Source organism: Meles meles, chromosome 20 (assembly GCF_922984935.1).
Source record: "Meles meles chromosome 20, mMelMel3.1 paternal haplotype, whole genome shotgun sequence".
NCBI classification, from domain to species: domain Eukaryota; kingdom Metazoa; phylum Chordata; class Mammalia; order Carnivora; family Mustelidae; genus Meles; species Meles meles.
Window position 1 is genome coordinate 84,758 of NC_060085.1, and position 17,747 is coordinate 102,504.

Below are 17,747 nucleotides of genomic sequence, written 5' to 3' on the forward strand. Positions count from 1 at the left end.
GACAAGGGTTTGACTCGGCCTGGCTAACCAGAGAAGACTTCTTGGAGAGGGCTTTGAGGAGACTCATCAGACAGATGTGAAGGGGGAGGGCAGGTGCCCTGATGAAAGGACTTTTTTGAGGTCTGAAAGTCTCTCTCCGCAGACTGTTAGTTACAGCGTAAATATGAGACATCGACCCAGTGAAAAAAGACGAGCATCGTGGTGAGGGACAGGTGGACACCATGTCCCTCCCAACGAGGTGCCCTGAGAAGGACGCTACACCACTTAATCTGGCCAGGAATGCACAGCCTGTATCTGTGTTTGAGAAAACTGCAGACAAACCCCAAATCAGGAGCAAAGAAGGACTGTATTCTTCAGAAATATTAGTGCTGCTAAAAACCAGCTTTTCAGACCAGACAGCTCCCGGATCTAGCAGTGCAGAGGGAGAGGCTATAGAGAGCATTACGGGGTCAGTTGACAAAACTGGAATCGAGGGCCGCCGGAGGACTCGGTTGGTTGAGCCTCTGCCTTCAGCTCAGGGTCCTGGGGTCGAGCCCCGCATCGGGCTCCCTGCTTGGTGGGGAGCCTGCTTCTACTCTCCCTCTGCCTGTCTCTCCCCCTGCTTGGGTGCTCGCTCTCTCTGTCAGATAAATAAATAACATCTTTAAAAAGTTAAATTTAAAAAACTGGGATTCAGGTGTGGATTGGATAAATGTATTACATCCGTGTCAAGTTTGCCGAAATTGATGACTGGCCTGTGATTCTGTAAAAGATGCACAATGATACATTTCAGGGTTGAAACAGACCGTGTCCCCCCAGAATTCATGTATTGAAATCTCATCCCCCGTATGACCATATTTGGCAGTGGGACCTTCAGGAGGTCACGAGGCGAAACCCGCAGGAGTGGGACACGCGACCTTGGAACAGAGATGGCAGGCAGCGGTGCACCCCTCGGCCCATGAGCCGGCAGCGGAAAGAGCCAAGTTCTCGCCAGACACCAAGTATGCAAGCACTTCGATCTGGGGCTTCCCGGCCTCTGGAACCATGAGAAGTACATTTCTGTTGTTTATAAGCCGCCTGGCCCGGGGCACTTTCCACAGTGCGTCCCAAAGGAAAGTGTCATCTGTATGTACAAAACCCACGGGTGGAAAGCGAAGGGGCGAAATGTTCCGTCCGAATCTGGGAAAGGGCACGGGAGGTTTCCTTCTCCTGTAAACCGGAATGGGCTTCAAACTCAAAAATGAAAGAAACAAAGCTAAGAACATAAAGAGCAGTGCCCTCAGCCGAGTCTTAAAGGAGGGAAAAGAGGCCGGGAGGGCCACGGGGACAGCAAAGGCGGGACCTGCAGGCCTGAGCGGTGTGGGCGCCCGGGCCCGTGCAGCCTCTCTCGGGTCTCATCTGCCCAAGTCTGATGGGGAGTGTGCGGTGCCCCGGGCCTGACAGGGGCCCCTGAGGGCCTGGGTTCTGGGCCACCCCACCAGCGCAGCCTCCGACACCAGCGAGCCTGCCCGCGCCGGGTTTCTTTGGTTTTTTTTTAATAAGATTTTATTTATTTGACAGAGAGAGAGAGAGAGATCACAAGTAGGCAGAGAGAGAGGAGGAAGTGGGCTCCCTGCAGGGATCATGACCTGAGCTGAAGGCAGAGGCTTAACCCACTAAGCCACCCAGGTGCCCCCCGTGCCGGGGTTTTAACACTCGCGAGCCCAGAACTGTGAGAGCGTGGCTGTGAGAGGTGCTCTGTCCCAGCAGCCGTGGGGGGCTCGGACGGCGCAGTCTTTCCCAACCTCTTTGAGCTTCAGTGTCCCCCCTGTAAAGTGAGCGCGGTTACAGACTCCTCACTGGCTCGCTGTAAAGACCAAGAACTCATGCGATGGGCATCAGCTGGTTTTACTACGAAGGTCACTCCGTTTGAGGTGCAGGAGACACCCGCATATCGTCGGAGAAGCAAGTATGGGCACAGGAGATTCAGAAGGAAAGTTCTGGCGTCGAGGGAGGCAGAAATCGGGCACCTGAGGGGTGGAAGACAGTGATGTGGAAAATAACGGGCCCGTGCACACCACAGGTCTGAGGCAAACAATTATTATTTTCCTCCTCTTCCTCTTCTGTCCAACCTGCCCTCCCGCCTTCAGGCCAAAACACTCAGAGCCAACCACACGCAGGGTTACGATGCACTTGGGTGTTTACTGGGAATGGGGTCTCAGAGGCCGGGCCTGGGTCGCTCACACTTTCTTGGTGACGCTCTTGGGGGTGGCGAGCTCATACAGGCGACGGGATGCCCGAGCCACCAGGGACGCCGGGGAAACGTAATAGGGGTCGTAGCCCTCGTTGAGGTCCTTGCGCACTTTGGGCTTGGCCAGGGAGACGATCCGGGGACTGGCCACTGCCTTCTTGGTGACGTCCAGCACCTCCCAGCGTGGATCTCGGTCAGGAACACACTGGTTGGACTGGGCCTTGGGCACTGGAGAGGGCAGGAAAGCGGGGACCGCGTCAGGCGCTGGGGCCTCAGACGTGGGGCCGCCCAGGCCCAAGGAGGTCAACGCTCCCAGGTCCAGCAGGCTGCCCACTGGCGGGAGGATGGAGACACACACACGGTCCCCCACGCGTGGGAGCGTCCCTGGCCACGGACAAGAGCGAGGCCCCCACATGTGGCCCTGGGGACAGACCCCGAGCCCACGACGCTCAGGGAGGGAACCAGACACAGGAGGCCACACGGGGTGTGAGTCCACGCGGGTGACACGCCCAGACCAGGCTCCTCCCCGGACGGGAAGGGGGCTCGTGGGGGCGGGGCTGAGGAGGGGGAGACGGGAGTGAGGACCGATGTAGAACGGAGGTGGGGTTTCTTCTCAGGGAGACGAAAACTAAAACTGATCGTGGTGTCGGGAGCACAGCCCTGTGAATGGGCGAGAACCACCACTGTGGGATTCACTCTCTTCTGTCGAGCACTGTCCACTTTAAAGGGGTGAAGTGTAAACAAAAGGCTCTTTCCAGTGGCCGCAGGTCCCAGATGGGACACGGAGGGGTCAGGCCATGGCCAAGGGCCTGACCTGCCCCTTCCCCTCCTCCCCTCCCTGCTCAAAAGCTACAGCGGGGAGGGGGCAAGCGGACGGGTGTGGGAGGCACATCCTCTCCTGGGCTGGGACCACGGGGCAGCTCCCAGGCCGGGGCCCCTGCGGGACTCGGTGCCCACTTCTTGGTTGAGGCTGTCCTGGCTCCTCCGGGCCCTACCTTTCCGTACCGGGCAGCGTGTCTCCCACCAGCCATGTGTGATGCGAGTACCTGATACGGGCTGGAGTTTTGTTTGATTCAATTTTAATGAAATTGGTTAACTCATTCAGACCTACCGATCGATTGGTTTTAATGTCATTCAAATAGCCACACAGGCCCAGTGGCTACTGTTGGGGACTGACTGCTCTCGGGAACAGAGGCCTAGGGCTCAGCCAGGCTCCCTCTTCTCACTACTGGCCCCCGCAAGCCGCCCACGCTGGTCTACCCCTCCTCTGCTACCCCCACAAACCCCGGCAGCACGTGGCCTGTCTGGGGACTAGAAGAGGGTTAGACACCAGTGGTCACTGCCTTGGCCTTCAGGCTCTGGGAGCTTCAGGACCCTGGGGATGGAGGGAGGCTACAGGCTTCTTTCCAAGCCCCCTTTGTCCAGAGCCTCTGTGCAGACGGAAAAGGCTGATCCCCTTCTCAGCAGGGAAGCCCTCAGTGGAGAGACCCCAGAGTAAGGGAAACAGGGTCCCTCTCACCAGGCAGGCACCCGCCTACGCAGGGCCTGGGGGAGGAAGCCATCGGGGATGGACAGAGATGTGCGGTGACGTGCCCACAGAGAAGGGGCCTAGCGGGAGGGTGTCCCCTGGGGCCAGGAGGACCACGCCAGACTCCCGACTTATGTGGCTCGCTCCGAGAACTCGGGAGCACTCCCACCATCATGACAGCTGGCTTTAAACCTCTGCCAATGACAGGACGCTGGGGGCACAGTCCATTAAGCCTCCGACTCTTGGCTTAGGCTTGGGCCGTGCTCTCAGGGTCATGAGACCGAGCCCGGTGTCGGGCTCCACGCTCGGAGCGGAGTCTGTCTGTCTGCGACTCTCTCTTTCTCAACTAGATTAATTAAAAAAACACGTGCCAATAACGACTCAACAGTGGGGTGGAGACAGTCCCCACCGTGCAGCACACGGCGGATACACGCCGAGCGGCGAGCGCCGTGGACCCTTCCCTCACCTGCACAGTCTCCCCTGAAGGCGGTGGCCACGGCCACAGGGGCGCAAGCCTGCTGCATGAGAGAGGCCGCCTCACGGCGCCCTGACGGGCACGGTCCACGCGCGTCCAGGTACGTGTACGTCTGGGGCACGGAGGCACGCATGCGTGTGTGTCCGATGTGTGGTGTGAGCGGGACAGGACGGCCTGACGCAGACGCACACGTGTGCCCCTTGCTTCCTCCCACGCGGCGCTTCGTCGAGGAAGGTCGGGGGACAGGTCAGTGCGCAAACAAGCGAAGATCCCATAGGCACAGTTTAAAGGAGAGAGACACCGGGAAGAGGTTTTTTGCCCTGTGCACGACGAAGGGCCTCTGACCCTCAGGGCCTGGCACATTTCACACGCACGCGCACACACAGAGTCACACAGCCCCGAGTCTCTCTCACACACACACACGAGCAGCAGACCCAGAGGTGCATCACCGTACGGCATGTTAGCAGGGACAGGCGCTCTGAGGGAGGAGCAGGATCAGTGACGGGACTCACAGGTACCCCGAGGTGGGCGAAGGCTGCGGAGTGAAGTAGGGCACGGAGGGGCCTCACCAAGGGGGCAGAGGCCGGAGCTGGTGTCTGGGGAGTGCATTCCAGGCCGTGGGAAGGCCGGTGGGGAGGCCCAAGCAGAACGAAGGCAGGTCGAGGTGGCCAGGGCACAAACCACCTGGTCCCGTGGGCCACGTGAGAGAGGCAGGAGCCCGGGGCGGGGGGGTCATGAGCAGAGGGGGGAATCTGGGCTGTGCCCAGCCGGACGCCTCTGATGGCCCCACGGGACAGGTGGGGGTGCTGCCGGGATCAGGGCCCAGGTCACAGCTCTGGTCCAGGGACAGATGATGGGCCCCAGCGGACTGCGGGGGAGAGACGCGGGGCAGCGGCAGGTGCACTCCAAAGGCACGGGCCACAGGGGTCCCTCGTACGGGGAGGGCGCGATGGGAATGCCGGACCGGGGAGCGTCGGGAAGGCTGGGTGCGGGCACACAGTCCCGGGGCCCCAGGACTTGGCGGATCCGTGTACACGGTGTGCGCCTGCCCAGAAGGGAGCACACCCAGTCGCGTGGTCTCTGGGCCAGACGCCCCTTCCCATGCCCTTCCCTGCTGCCCAAGTCTCTACGGTCGGTGCCTTACTTTCATCACGGTCTCGTGTGTTTTAAAGGAAGGGGAAGAGGCAGGCCCATGCCGTGTTCAGGGTGCCCTCTTGGGTCCCTCTCAGGACCTCTTGGCTCGGCCCCCGGGGCGCAGCCTGGCCCGCACCTCACCTTGCTCCCCCTCACCCATGGGCCCTAGCCAGGAGGTGCACTCACACCACGCCCCTCTCAGCTTGGCTCCCTGGGACAGCCCCCCTGCTCCAGGTCTTTCAGCTGTACCCCAGCCTGCGACCCGTGGCCAGTGCGGAAGGACACAAGAGCCTACCGAGGACCCACACCCCAACGGAACTACTTACTGGCCAAGTGAAGGAGGCGATTGTAATCGGACACGTGCAGCTTGGGTTTGGGCATGGGGTCCCACTCTTCCAACAGGGTGGCGGGGGACCTGGGCTCTGCCAGCCGTAGGACCCTCGGGCTGGGGACGGCCATCTGGGCTGCCCTGGAGACCTGGGACACCTGGAAACAATTACAGGGAAAGAGTACTACCGTCCATGATTCCTCACAGGCCCCTGGATCAGAAAGACCCCATAAGCAACAGTAAGAGACACAGGACTCATGCGAAGTAGTTTGCTATGGGTTCAGCACAGGATTAGTAGCTATCATATATAAAGAGTTCTTCTAAATCAATAACCCAAAAACTGTAGGAGAGTAAACCTAAAGGATCAATAATCCTCTGTTGGCCAGGGAAATATAAGTTAAAATGACAAAATATCACTCCATGCCAACAAATCTGGCAAAAATGGAAAAGTCTGAAAAAAATGATCAAGCCCTGGCAAGAACATGGGAGGAGAGACAATCCTCCTGCACAGCAGGTAGAAGGGTAAATTAGTACAAACACATTGGAAAGCACTTGTCCTCAAGCTGGACATGTGGACCCTTGAAGACCACCATACAGAGAAGCCCCCACCCTGAAGCAGAAGGAAATGACGGCAGTGACAGTCACTGTCACTTGACTATCGTGGCAAAGGCTTGGACGCAGCCAGGCTGTGTCTGTCAGGCAGGGGCTGGGGAGACCAGTCACAGCATATTCGTCTGGTGGGATGCGATCCACCCCGAAAACACTGTTTCTCTAGGTATCACACGCCGTGCCCGAGAACTCAGGTACTGAGGGGAAAGCAAGAGCGTGAACCTGCCACGAATGTGTAGTAACGGCACAAAATGCTCTGATTACAGTTGGTGGGTCTAGGTACTAACAAAGCTTAAAATGATGGCGATGAGGCCAAGCTGCTCAAGACGGGGAGGGGAGCCCTCATGACACTTCACTGAGAACCGCGACCCACTTGCTCCACGGATAACTGCTTCGCGTTTTCTGGAGAACCCAGGCACTGCCCAAATCGTCTGCTTTGATGCTTGGCCAAGGCAGCACCTAGACAGAGCCCTGTGAGCTGCCCGCTAATCGTCGTCTCCCCACCCCAGAAAAGTGCACCCAAGACCCACTCTTCCCTGCTGCCCCCCTTCAGCCTGCGTCCTGTCCACCTGCTTTCCCTGAGCCGCCCGCCCGCCACGTGCGCCAGCAGCCGCCTGGGATGAATCGGAACGGGCAGAGTCACATTCGGAACGTCTGGGACTGTGACAAAGGGAGGGTGAGCTGCCCATTCCTGACGCTTCTGGAGCGGGAAGGAGGGAGCCAGGCTGGATGTTGAAATGCTTTATCCCTCAAAGAGCAGGAGCCCGTCTGCGTCCCCGTGGAGGTGCTGGGGGAGGTCCAGTACCATGACTGGAGCCGCTGTATCTGCCGCGTTTCCGGGCGCAAGAGCTCCGCACAGCAATTTTAGCGGGAGGCTTCTTGGAAGCGGGGCTTGCCTGAAATGACCTCCAGGGGTCAGTCTGAAATTTGAGTCCCTTGTCTCTAAAATTTGTCTTCCCTAAAAACCACAGGTGCTCCTCTATCAAAGACGTCTTGGTGTTTATAATGTCAAGTTCCACTCAGCCCTGCATTTCCTCCTTCTCTCTCCTCCTCCTCTCTCTCCCCACCTCTGACCAGCTCAGCCTCGACCCCCAGGGCGGACGTGAGCCTGACGTCAGTCCCGCCTAGAGGGCTGGGCGGGCAGGTAAGCATTCACCTGTCCATGCCTTGGCTAATACTGATGGCAGCTCTGTGCCTCGCACAGGGTAGGATAAGCTCAGGAATATTGCCGCGGAGCAAGGAGGATGCGGTCCCTGTCCTCGGGCTGCTCCTGGCCTGGTGGGAGGATCGACTGCCCATCCAGAAACTGTGCTAGGGGCTGGGAAAGGGCAAAGCAGCATGCAGGGTTTGGGGGGCTGGAGATGGGACGCCCACCAGCCTGGCTGGGAGTGGGAGGGCCGGGCAAGGGAAGGAGGGTTCTTGAGTGCAAAGGGGCTAGACAGAGAGGGGAGAGGCATTCCAGGGGGTGGGCCCTGCGTGGGCAAAGGCCCGGAGGCTCATCGAGGGTCCCACGTGTAGCCCAGTCAAGTAGGTAGGTGAAGGAGGAGAGGTCAGGAAGAGCCTTCAGTTCTTCGCTTGGGAATCTGGACTTTCCCAGGGGCTGGGAACCGTGGAAGGAGTTCATGCACAGAAGGGGGGAGGCAACAGGACAGGCTTGAACTGGCAAAGGCAAGGCAGGCAGCCCAGGAAACAGCAGATGCCTCTCCAGTAAGAGGTGGGACAGGTCGAGGACAGCGCCCTCCTTTGGACCCCGATTCAACCAAAGTGGCCATAAAAGGCTTTTGGGGGGACCGCTGGGAAGAGTGGGCACAGGCTGGGTGCTTGGGTGTTAAAGTGTCTTGTCACAGGTTTTGGTGCGAGTGTTGATATTACGGATCTCGGTTAAAAACACGCCCTGAAGGAGTTAGAAGGGAAACGGCGTGATGTCTGGGTTGACTTTTAAAAACTTCTGAAGTGCGGGTTCTGGGAAGCAGCCACGTGACAAACCCCATCAACGTATTTAGCGCAGGTTAAAACCACAACCAGATGCCAGCTTCGCTGCAGCCTTATTCTAAGATCCACAACCAGGAAACAACTCCAGCGTCCTTCAGGGGCCGAGCGGTGCCCCCATGACCCCGCAGTGCCCCAAAGGCACGGCTGCTGAGATGCTCGAGAATCTGACCCTTCTCGCGGCACTCAGGAAACGGGGACACGTGGGAATGGGGACCGGACACGGTTGCCTCGAGCCTGGGCGGGGAGCTCTGCAACGGGCAGGGAAGGGGGGGCTCCCTGAGTGGCTTCAAGGCGGTGTGGAGAGGAAATCCAGCAGACAGACCCCTGACTCCTGCTTGAAGAGCCGCGATGCGTCCACGGGCCCGGGAGTCTGTGCCCTCCCACGCCGCCCCCAGGGGAGCGGAGACCAGCAAGGCAACCTACCTCGGACATGTTTATGCTCCAAATGTTATTCCGGATCCTCGGGGCGGCCAGTTCCCTCAGGCGAGTGGAAGCGTGGTGCTCCAGGGAAGAGCGGGGAACGGGCCAGATGGGGGTGATCCTAGGGGACAGCCACAGGTGACATGGCCGCTCAGCCAGGGTGTGGCTGTCCCCGGCCTGTGTCGTGTCCTCTCAGCCCGTCTCGGCGTCCAGGGATGAGAGACACCTGGGACGGTGGAGTGTTTTGAAAACACCTCCAGGAAGGGTTCAGGTAAGAGTCCCTAAAAGAAAGCCCCTCGAGGACAGAGCTACCCTCTCCCAAGGTCGTCCCAGCTCAGGGTGCAAATGCTATCTTCCTGTTCGGTGCTTCCCTGTCCTCTGTGGTGACCCTGGCTCCCAGGGCCTCTCGTCCACGCCCCTTTGGGACTGGGGTCAGGATTGGACGTAAGGGATAAGAGGGTGCGTGCCCGCGTCTCCTGCAAGCAGATGCCGTGTCTCCCTCTGCCCACGGACGAAAGCCGCGTCTCATTGATCTGAGGCAGATGATTCCTACTTTCACAACTCTGAGATGGGAACGCAGCTTGTGAATGCTGTCGGCCGAACGTCAGAGGTCCCGTGGCCGTCCTCGCCTGCGTGCACTCTGGGGTGCGTGTTGGCACTGAGACGGCCTCAGCTGAATCCGATGCATCCTTGGACCTACGGACGTCAGTCTGACGGCCGCCCCCGGACCTACGGACGTCAGTCTGACAGCAGTTCCCGGACCTACGGATATCAGTCTGAATGCAGTCCCTGGACCTATGGACGTCACTTTGACAGCAGCTCCCGGAACTACGGACATCAGTCTGACGGCAGCTCCCGGATTTACAGATGTCAGTCTGAATGCAGTCCCCGGACCTGCGGACGTCAGTCTGACGGCAGCTCCTGGACCTGCGGATGTCAGTCTGACGGCAGCTCCCGGACCTACGGACGCAGTCTCACTGCAGTTTAAGTCATGTCCAGCTTGCACAGTGATTCAAGAATGAAAGGAAAAGTTCCCATCCCAAAGACAGCAAGGAAAACAGTGTGAGGGAACTTCTCAGCGTCTGAGTCAAAACATGATTCGAAACGTTCAGACCCAGTTTAGCTAACGTGTCTCAGTTATTATTTTCCCTTTGGTGTGCATAAAAATAGGTAATTAAAATTTGTGTCTACATAACTCTATAGATCGCTTTTTACAAGCAGGAAAGTTCAAAGTGATAAGACGGTATTGTGTTAAAGTTGTACATAAAATAAGGTCTTAGGATTGCTAGCTTTTGGGGCCAACGAAATCCAGAATGGCGGTCAGTCGCATTCACTGAGCACCTGCGAGGTCCGGCGCTGTGCTAAGTTCCTTTGAGTGTACCGTCCACGTCCACGCACCCCACAGGGGAGCTGGCGCTCACAGGGCCGAGGGCCTGCCCACAGGCATCCGGTCGGGGGTAGCCCGGCCAAGCTGGAGGTCAGTGCAGATGCGCTGGACTCTCCCAGGCCACCCTCTGTCAAGGGACGGCAGGGGGAGGTTTTCCGCCAGCTCTGCCTTCAGAGTGCCTGCCCAGGGCTCCTTCCTTTACCTGTTGTTGTTGTAATACTCCGAGTAGAACCTTTTAGGTCGAGCCAGTTCCTCCACTCGGCGGGACACCTCTACGCGAAACAGGAAACAGCCCCGGCTGAAAAACCTGTCCACCAAAGGGGTGTCCTTCTGCCTTAATTCAGGGTTCCACTAACTAGAGTGAGAGCCCCAGTGTGAGGCACGGAGGGCCTAGAGCATCGAGCACCTGTTACCTTACAGAGGACTGACCTTCGCTATCCCACTCTGGGGACAATGGTCTCAGGGGCCTGAAGCCCCTTATCGGGGCACACGGGGCAGGAGCAGCCGGCTGGACTGGGATCTCCGGCCTGTCGGTCCCTCAAGAGAGCTCAGTGTGGCTCCAAGAACCCACGGGTTGGGAAAGCGGATTTCGGCCTGCAGTTAGTACACACCTAGGGTTTACAGGGGCTTAGAGTCCACTCTGAGGAAGGTCTAAAACCCCCACAAGAAAACCTGCCCTATTACTTCTCTCCAGTAAGAGATTTCTTGAAATGTTTTATTTGAAGGAATCCACTGCTCTCAAAAAGTGTAGAAACCGTTGCAGAAGGGAAGGCAAAGGGTCATTTAATAAATAATAAAATACTAACCCCATCTTGGCTGTAGTGCAATTGGGATTTCCCCAGGAGAGTGTGTCCCACAACCCTCACCCCAGGACAAGCATCTGGCATTTCTGGTTCCTCAAGAGACAGAGGCCAGAGACAAGATATCTGGGAGATGGGGTTGGAGCCGCAGCAATAGGGAATCCTGGTGAGGTTAGGCCCAGCTTAATCTCCTCGGTTGGATCTGGGGCACAGATCGGAGCGGAACGGGGGTCACCCAGCACCAGAGCTGGGACAAGGGCCACCTCCGGCCCACCCCTGAGCTAGGTGACCCCTCGATGGAGCAGGGGGAGGGGGTGGGCGCCACCTACCCGGCACCGTGATGGTGAGGGTGGTGTCTTCAAGGAACCGCTCTGTCCAGTACACAGAAGGCCTGGAACACACCAAGGAGAGGCTCAGGGTCAAGGAAGCTGGGGCACAGGCCTGTGCCCTGCTCTGAAACAGCTCAGGGCACCTTACAAGCAGACATACTCGGGAGGGAGACAGTGAGGCAGGGCACGGCAGCGTGGAAGGAGGAAGGAGGGACACGTTGAGAGAACGCAGAGAGGGGTGGGTCAGAGAGGCATGTGGGGAAACGGAGACGATTTTGAGCAGGGCTGAGGCTCAGAGCAGGGGGAGCTGGGGAAAGGCACAGCTAAGAGTAGGACGCAGGGTCCCGTCACGGGAGCAGACCCACTTCTCAGCTGGCTGGGCCGATGGCCGGCACCAGGGTGGAGCTGGGAATGCGTCTCAAGGCGAGGACGTTCCCTGTCCGAGGGCCCTTTCTCCCAGTCCTTGGCCCTGGTGAGGAGGAGAGATCCCCTGGGGCGTGCCCCCACCGTGGCGGGAGACAGAGGGGCCCCCGGGACTTACCAGTACACACAGAACTGCAAGTTCCTCTTGCACGGGGACACCCAGGCATAGCCCTTACAGCAGCACCCCGTCCTGCGGTGAGACAGGCCCGCGCCCCTGACTTTGCTCCGCGGCCCCGTTGGCTCGAAGGCCTTGCTGTCTTTCACCAGCACCCGGAAGCCACCCCGGGCCTCTGGAACCCTGACTTCTCGCCTCCCTCTGTAGCGGTCCCCAGCTCATAGTGTGGGTGACAGATGGGACAAGGGAGCCGAGCGGTGGGGGTGGGGGACTCGGACAGACCCCCAGCGGCCACCCTCCTCCCCGTGGGCCCCCCCACCAGCCTCCAGCGACGCCACCCACGGGCCTCACCTGTCTTTCAAGACTTGCCAGTTGGTCTTGGGCTTGGCCAGCTCCGAGAGCCTCCTCCTCTTCCTCCCTCTGACGGAGGAGACGCTGGGGAACCTCTGGGAGATGGACAGCCGGCTTTGGGAGAGGCGGGTGGTGAGTGGGTCAGGGCCCTGCCCAGCGAGAAGGGGTCTCTCGGGGGCGCCGTCGGGCATGGCGGACCCGAGTGGAAGTCCCAGCTCCAAACCAGATGGTCACCACCGTGTGGCCTCTGCAAAGACGGGGAGACCTGCTCCGCGCAGACAGCTACAGCAGACTCGACCTCACGGGCAGGTGTTAAGTACCGACTGTGTGCCAGAGCCCGGGGTCAGGACACCTGCCGGCTCCCTCGCAGGCCCCTCTCGCTGGCCAGTGCTCTTTCCCCCACAGCGGACGGTGCTGGCCACCCCCGCCACACTGATCATGCGCGTTCGTGTGTGTGTGTGTGTGCAAGGCACAGGCTCTGTGAGTGGGGCGGGGGGGAGGGGCCGAGGGGGAAAGGCTCTTCCACGGAAACTGACCAAGTGAACCCCGAGGGCGGACCCAGTGTGGGGTGGCGGGACAGACGCGGTTCCAGCGGAGGAACCCGGGTCAGGGCCCGCGGGGGAGTGAGAGCACCTGCTTCCCCAGGACTCCTCGGTCACCCCCAGGCCCATCGATCATCACCGGTTCCCTCCAGGCCGGGGGCCTGTCGGCCAGGCTGCCTCAGACACGTGGGGGAATCGGAGGGACTTGGGACGGTTTTGGCTTTGAGTTGGAAGTCTCTCCCCATTTCTCCTGAGGGAGAGGACTGAGGGCCTCCGTCCTGGCATCTGAACCCCGCCTGCCCGGCTCCCCAGATCGGTGCTCTTGGAAGGTTTCCAGTCCTGACCCCCATGCTCCAGACGGAGCTGGATTTGCCCGCTTCTGCCTTAGAGGCCAGCGAGGGGCTGCCCTCTCCTCCTGCACAGCTCACCCTCGGGGCACCCAGTCCCTCACAAGGACACACGGGGCCACACGCGCCCCCGGGGCCATGCTGGGAGGGCTGCTCTCCCCTGCTGCGCCCGCCCCAGCTGGGCACACCCACCTCATCTCAGAGACACCCTCGTCCACGTCCTTCTCCGGACCCCCGTCCAGCCGCGTGAGGGCCGCATCCGGCCTCTGGGGGCTAGGGACTTCTCCCCCAGTCACCTCCTCAGGGAGAGCGTCCTCGTCCTGGCCTTCAAATCTCAGCTTCCCTGCGTCTGTGGCCCGTCGGCTCCCGGACACCGTGTCCTGGGTGCCCGTGCCCAGGACACCATTGTCCTGTCCCCTGTGTGGGCTGCCTTCAGCCTCCGAGCTGTGGTGGTGGAGAAGTGAACTTCGCCTCTGGTCCCCCATGGGCCCTCTGCGGCCCTACAGCCTCGCTCCCCAAACACCCAAGTGTGTCGGTGGTCACCCGGCGACAGGAGAATGGCCCCTGCGCTCCGGCCGCCCACATTCCACTGCCAGTGTGGCCGCACGGGCCATCACTCGGACAACACGCAGGACCTCGCGGGGGCCGCTCACCCGCCAGAACCGAGCCCCTTGCTCTGTCTCTTCCTGGCTAATCCAGGACCAGCACCCCATGCCATCCCACACTGGTCCTCAGTAAGACCCGGTTGGTGCCCAGGTCGGGGAGCCGGTGCTGGCAACTGGACCTCCCAGCACTGGGTTAGGGGTGAGACCTGAGACCTGAGGGGAAGCTGCAGGGGGCTTCCAGCAATGGCTTCCTCGCCCCCAAAGGACCCACGAGGAAGAGCGCACACCTCTTCTTCCTGGCTGTTCTGGGGACTGTCTGTAACGTCTAGAGCACAGGCGGCCTCCCTCTGACCATGAGACCACCTGGGAGCCTGAGGACAGTGAGCTGCAGGGTTTGGTGGTGTGGCTGAGCCCCCGAACTTGGCAGCCGGGGAGCCTGCCTCATGTCTGGGCACAGTCGCTGGACAGTGGATTCTCTTAGCTCCGAGCTGTGGCTGGGCTTCCTGGGCCTCCCAGCCAAAAGCACCCAAACAGACGCACAGCCTTCCGGCTCCAACCTTTCGAGAAACAACCTCACCGACGGCTGGTGTTCGGTCAGGCTTTCTTACCTCGTCAGAGCAAGGCAGTCGTTACCATAATGAAGTGTTCTCATGGACCCCAACACACAGCTCAGGCTCCAGCTTTGGAAAAGTCCCCGCAGGCCATCAGAACGGCTGCCTCGTGGCCGCTGCCAGGCCACAGTCCTGCCTATCGTGACTTTCCCTTTCTCAGTTTGGCTGTTTCCTGCTCATTGTTTAAGACCCACCCTGGCCCAGCTCTGCCCCCCAGGTCCTGCTCTGCTGGTGATTGCCAGGGCCCGAGGGAACCCTCCCCAGGCAAAGTCCTTTCCAGTTCTCCGTCCTGCCTCCCTAATGCTTTGCTTCTCTGTCGCCACTGTCAGGAAAGGGAGAGAAGGACGGAGTCTCCTGGACGAGCCCAGAAGAAAAGCTTTGGAGGGCATCCGGTTCAATCTGGGAGACCCTTGCCGAATCTCCTTCAGTGGCCTGAGTGCCCCACACCCGCCCCTTGCACTTGGCGATTTACTTTCCCTCTTAGTTAAATCCGACCAAGATCCACAGGCCCCTTTCGCAAAAACACGGAGCCCATCCTGCTGAAGCCAAGGCACCTGCCATCGTTGCTGAGTCCTACAGGCGCTCTCTGTCCAACACGAGTCCCTCTGAGGGAGGCGGCTGTGGGCTGGGTGAACTAGGCGAAGGGGATTCAAGGTACAAACGCCCAGTGATAAGGAAGCCACAGAGACGGAAAGTGCAGCGTGGGGAACATGACGATATCGCCCGCCACTGTCCTGGTGATGTGCGGATCGTGGGATCGCTGTGCTGTACACAACACGGAGTGTCGACGACGCTGAAGTAAGAAAAATTATTTTTCGGGTGCACTTCCTGCTGGAGACAGTGCATCAAGCCTGCTTGGCATGAGGTCAAGCCTGAATCTGCCACGTCTGGCACCCAGGAGCCCCACGGAGGCCAGGCGTTGCCCTGAGCTCCTGGAGGAGCGGGGACTCCAGAGCCAGGCCTTACACGGAGGGGCCAGAGCTCCACGTGCCGGGAAGGGAGACCTGGAAGGTCCATTTCCGCAAGTTTGCAGGTGACGAGCTGGAACCAGGGGCGTCACCATCCGGAATGGGAAACAGAGGGGACCAGAGCTGGCCGCGTGTGTGCGGAGCCCGGTGGGGAAGACAGCAGGTGGTGGGGATGGGAGGGACAGGACCCAGGATACGCACAGAGCAGGAAGCAGACGGGATCATTCTTAGATGCCTTTCCCGCTGCCGCAGAGCAAACGTCAGAGAACTCAGAGGCCTGGCGACAGTGACGCGTTATCTTCCGTTCTGGAAGTCCAGAAGTCCACGAGGGGTTCCCCGGGCTCGGATCCAGACGCTGGCCCGCTGGGTCCCTCGGGACGTGGCAAGGGAGGCTCCAGTCCCTGCTCACCGGTGCCGGCAGAACGCAGCTCCTTGCGGGACCGGGTCCCCCACGTCCCATGGCTGCGGGCTGACGGCTGTGCCGGCTTCCGAGGCCTGGCCCTGGCCCTTCCTCCGTCTCCAGCGGCGGTGAGGTCGGTCCCTGTCCTGCCTCTTCTCGTCTCTGGTCTCAGCCAAGACAGGCCGGTCTCTGAGACGCACCTGCTGAAGCGAGGCCCACCCGGGTGGCCCAGCCGGTGTGTCCACCTCAGGGGCTGTCCCCTTAACCCCGCGAGCGCGGCCCTTTGCGCTTTGGCCCCGTGACGCGTCCGTGACTCTTCCCGCCTCCCGACCTCGCACGCAAAGTGGCCCGAAGCACCGCAGGCCCCGGCGTCGGCGACGCGGCGGACGAGGACAAGGGCACGGAGGCGGCCCACCGGGCGCGCGGGAAAGACGCGAGGACGCGGCTCAGAGCCGACGGGCCAGCGCGGGGTCCTCTCCCGCACGCGCGGGGGCTCGGGCCAGGCTCGGGGGACGGTCGCCCGCGCCGGCATCGGGGAAGGATGCGGGGACGCCCCGGTCGCGCGCACCCGCCGCGGGACGGAGGAGGGAGAGACGGGGCGGGCGTCCGCGGGGGCGGCGGTGCGGGCGGGCGTCCTCCACCCGCCGGCGACAGTCCCTCCGCGGGGCTGCGGGGAGCCCGGGCCGGGCCGGGGGTCGCAGTGACGCGCGGCGGCCGCCAGAGGGCGCCCCGCCCCCGCGCTCGAGGCCCCGCCCCCGCGCTCGAGGCCCCGCCCCGGCATCGCCGCTCCTCCCCCTGCCTTCCCCGGGGACCGGTGCTCGGGGAGGCGAGGTCGGGGCCCCCTCGGACGGGCCTCCAGCTGCAGCCGCGTCTGCGAGACCCCGCGGCGGTGGGAAGTGCCCCGGACCGAAGCCGACGGGGAGCGGGGGCGTCGGGGTCCCCAGGGACCCCACGGGGGACCAGCCCCGGCCGCGCTCTCCCCTCACCCCTGCTGCAAGGAACAGACGAGGGTCTTCAAGGGCCGGGAGCGGGACACGGCCCAGGGCTGCGCGGCACCGAGTCCTGTGAGGAGAAGGCCCTCCCCTTGTCCTTCCGGGCACCCGGGGGACAGCTCAGCTGGCAGCCGGCGGGTCGGCCTCCCCCGTCTCAACCCACCGTCTGGGAGGGCTGGGACCCCTGGACTCTAGAAACTGGTTTTGTTCGTTTTTTAGATCGTTTTCATTTGACAGATCACAAGTGGGCAGAGAGGCAGTCGGGGGTGGGGGGGGAGCGGGCTCCCGCGGAGCTCGATCCCAGGACCCCGAGATCATGGCCTGAGCCCCCCAGGCGCCCCAAAACTTGTTTTGTTCTTACCGCCGTCGGCTTACACACCTTGTCTCTGGTTTGGTTCCGTGACTGTTTCAAAATAATTGCAAACAGCCACCCCAGAGTGTTCAGGGTGTTTCTAATGGGTTGCCAAAATCGGGGTAAAAATAGCATCAATAAAATGCTGTTATCTAGTCAAGAACTCTCTTTTTCTTTTTTCTTGTTTTAGATTTTATTTATTTGACAGAGAGACGGAGAGGGAGAGTGCACACGCAGGGGGAGCAGCAGAGCAGAGGGAGAAGCAGGCTCCCCACGGGAGCAGGGAGCCCAACACGGGGCTCCATCCCAGGACCCCGGGATCGCGACCTGAGCCAGAGGCATACGCTCCGCTGACTGAGATCCCCAAGCATCCCTGGTGAAAAATTCTTACTCCTGCGCCACACATTGTCCCAAACACGTCCTTCCCACTGCTCCCGCCGCCCCGGCTCCAAGGCCCGTCCAAGGGAGGGGTCACACAGACGAGCCTCTTCAGTACCTCTGCCCCGGGACAGTTCCTCACCCTCTAGTTCACCAGCTAGAGAATTTTGAAGCGTTTTCTCCAGTTTTCTTACAGAGGCTCCTTCAGTCTGGGTTTCTCTCCTGTTTTCTCGGGACCAGTGAGAGGATGTGCATAAAATGAGGAGATACGACGTATTTCAGTGCATTCCGGCAGGGCCCCTCAGCGGGCGCTGCCCAGAGACTACAGTGTCCACATACATCACCACTGCTGGGGCTCGCCCTGTCCTTCGACCCCGGGGGTCTGTCCAGCTTTCTCCAAAGGAAAGTGCCCTGGTTTTCCCTTGAAATTACAGATACTCTTCAGAGAGATA

The 17,747-nt window shown here is 60.7% G+C and overlaps 1 protein-coding gene across 12 annotated transcripts; it reads right to left on the bottom strand.

Moving 5' to 3' along the window:
• Nucleotides 1-1,647: 1,647 nt before the first annotated feature.
• Nucleotides 1,648-14,436, bottom strand: THEG (theg spermatid protein). Of its 12 annotated transcripts, XM_045992377.1 has the most exons (11): nucleotides 14,203-14,432; nucleotides 13,182-13,433; nucleotides 12,101-12,214; nucleotides 11,753-11,824; nucleotides 11,212-11,273; nucleotides 10,285-10,354; nucleotides 8,699-8,816; nucleotides 8,445-8,523; nucleotides 5,673-5,832; nucleotides 4,204-4,432; nucleotides 1,648-2,437 (listed from the first exon to the last, which is right to left on the bottom strand). In XM_045992377.1, the coding sequence occupies exons 1-11, from the start codon at nucleotides 14,244-14,246 to the stop codon at nucleotides 2,177-2,179; spliced, it is 1,461 nt and encodes a 486-aa protein (XP_045848333.1). In that variant the 5' UTR covers nucleotides 14,247-14,432; the 3' UTR covers nucleotides 1,648-2,176. The 12 variants fall into 12 exon arrangements, 10 of the variants coding, with proteins under 10 accessions (XP_045848333.1, XP_045848334.1, XP_045848343.1 ...); XM_045992378.1 differs by lacking the exon at nucleotides 11,753-11,824 and having other exon boundaries at nucleotides 1,649-2,437; nucleotides 14,203-14,431; XM_045992384.1 differs by lacking the exon at nucleotides 4,204-4,432 and having other exon boundaries at nucleotides 2,260-2,437; nucleotides 14,203-14,426.
• Between the last annotated feature and the right edge of the window lie 3,311 nt (nucleotides 14,437-17,747).